We start from the raw sequence: 2,547 nt of genomic DNA on the forward strand, positions 1-2,547 counted from the left end.
CCCTCCTCCCCCCTCCCCGCGTGGGCTTTTTTAAATGCCACGTTAGCGAGGCAAGGAGAGAACTCCCAACGAATTTATTTCCTGGAAAACCAGCCCAGTTTTCCCTCCAGGGGTGGAGGGAGGAAAGGAAAAAAAAAAGGGGGGGGGAGGGAGAAACTTTCATAACGGGGTCAGAGTCGGTCTCCAACGCGGTGTCCCGGTGAAGCTGGCTCCCGGTGCCACCCGTGGGCCGGGAAGGAGTTAACTCCCGCCCGAGAGCCGCGGGGGGAATGTGCAGTCAGGGAGGTGCTAGTGAAAGTGACTGCAGAGGAGTGAATGGGGCTGGGAAAGTTTTAGAAATGCTTCCTTAGGTATTTGACAGCGTGTTCCGCTCCCTCATAAATTTGGTTTGAAATTGAGTCTCTACTCAAAGTGCTACAGCTTTCCCCCTTTCCCCCTCTTGGATTTTCCACAAATTAGCAGATCAAGAGAGATTCAGAAAATGTCTCTGAATACACGTTTGTTAAGTAAGCTTTCTTTTGAGGCGTGGCCAAAGCCTTCTAAATCCTTAATTAAGGGCAGCTTGAGTCTGGGAGCTTTATTGTGCTGTACTGCTGACAGCCGAGGTTAAACTTTCCTGCTATCTCTCATGTGCTCCTCGGAATTACGCAAGATCTTTGCAACTTTTGAAATCAGGGAGCCAGGGTTTGGAGCGCGGTCCGTGTGTCCTATTGCACTTGAAGCATTGCTTCCTTAAAGGAAAGGTGCTTGAGGAAAGTGGAGTCCAGCGGCATCAAATGGGTTTAATAAAGGTTTATCAACGGGTTCCTTGCTGTGCAGCTCCGAGTAACGTTCCCTTGTAAATACAGCAGTCTTGAGACTATTTGCACAGATGAGCTTATAAGTCTTTTATTTATTTTTTCCCCTTGCAGAAGAAGAACAAGAGGAAGATGAGGAAATTGATGTCGTTACATTAGCTGAAGCAAATGAATCCGAATCCAGCACAGAGTCCAGCACAGACACATCAGAAGAGCACAGTAAGCCCCACCACAGCCCGTTGGTTCTCAAACGGTGTCACGTCAACATCCATCAGCACAATTACGCCGCTCCTCCTTCCACCAAGGTTGAATACCCAGCTGCAAAAAGGCTAAAGTTGGACAGTGGCAGAGTTCTCAAACAGATCAGCAATAACCGAAAATGCTCAAGTCCCCGCACGTCGGACTCGGAAGAGAACGACAAGAGGCGAACGCACAATGTCTTGGAGCGCCAGAGGAGAAACGAGCTGAAGCTGAGTTTCTTTGCCTTGCGTGACCAGATACCCGAGGTGGCCAACAACGAAAAGGCACCCAAGGTTGTCATCCTGAAAAAAGCAACGGAGTACGTTCTTTCCATCCAGTCGGATGAACACAGACTGATCGCAGAGAAAGAGCAGTTGAGGCGGAGGAGAGAACAGTTGAAACACAAACTTGAGCAGCTAAGGAACTCTTGTGCATAGGAACTCTTGGGCATCGCTTAGAATAACCCAAACTAGACTGAAACGATGATAAAATATTAGTGTTTCTAATATCACTCATGAACTACACCAGTCCATTGAGTATGGAACTATTGCAACTGCATGCTGTGCGATTTAACTTGAGACTACACAACCTTGGCTGAATCTCCCAAGGGTTTGGCCAGAACCTCAAAACTGCCTCATAATTGATACTTTGGGCATAAGGGATGATGGGACATTCTTCATGCTTGGGGATGAACTCTTCAACTTTTTTTCTTTTGAAATTTTGTATTTAAGGCATTTTTTCATATGAGAATCACCCAAAAAAGTTGTCCCCAGATTGCTGTATATATTTACACATCTTATTGCCATGTAAATACCTTTTAATAAAGTCTTTATAGAAAAATGTGCAACATTAATACGCAACAGTTGTGGCAACTGGATTTATACTTGTCTTGAACTTCTGTGCCATAACATTTCACAATTTTGTTTTTTATTTAAATACATTTTTCTTTTAAAAATGATTTTTATTTTGTTTTTAGATAAATAAATATTTGCCCAAAATATAATTAGCTAAATCCTGTGTAAAGACTTTGCTTTGTCCCCCACTGTTGTCATTAGATGCTTATTTCCATGACATCTCTCTCCCTGTCATGGCAGTGACCTGAGAAAAAGTCAAAGGGGAGTTAGGTGAGAGGAAATGAGATGATCGTTTTCCAGCTTAGTAGGGAGTTGGGTTTCTTCCTCCCCTCTTGTATTAATTCAAGTAGATAAGATCATTGGTCTAATGTGCTTTGTCGGTTCAACCAGTGTTGCCACCAGTGCCTCCATGAAGGTGCTGGTGGCAACGTCTGTCTTGGCCATGGTCATCTGGCTGGGTTGAGGCATTGTATTTTTACACCAGTCACCCCGGTGTATGGGCTCTGCATTCCTTCCACATACGTTTACCTACATTTTCGGGGCTTGACCTTCATTCTGCAGTAGGGACTCAGCTACATATTTTGAGGGCTGCTTTGTAGTAGGCTCACCTTAATTGCTTCCTGTTTGATTTTGAACAGAAGTTAAATGGGATAAGA

General features: G+C 44.6%; 1 protein-coding gene across 1 annotated transcript; it reads left to right on the forward strand.

Annotated features, from left to right (window-relative positions):
• Positions 1-913: 913 nt before the first annotated feature.
• MYC (v-myc avian myelocytomatosis viral oncogene homolog) lies at positions 914-2,040 on the forward strand (the record flags this gene model as incomplete). The annotated part of the gene is made up of 1 exon (XM_009277244.1): positions 914-2,040. A coding segment is annotated over one exon (561 nt), but the record flags the coding sequence as incomplete, so codon positions are not given.
• Between the last annotated feature and the right edge of the window lie 507 nt (positions 2,041-2,547).

This window comes from Aptenodytes forsteri, unplaced genomic scaffold (assembly GCF_000699145.1).
Source record: "Aptenodytes forsteri isolate BGI_AS27 unplaced genomic scaffold, ASM69914v1 Scaffold49, whole genome shotgun sequence".
Taxonomy (NCBI): Eukaryota; Metazoa; Chordata; class Aves; order Sphenisciformes; family Spheniscidae; genus Aptenodytes; species Aptenodytes forsteri.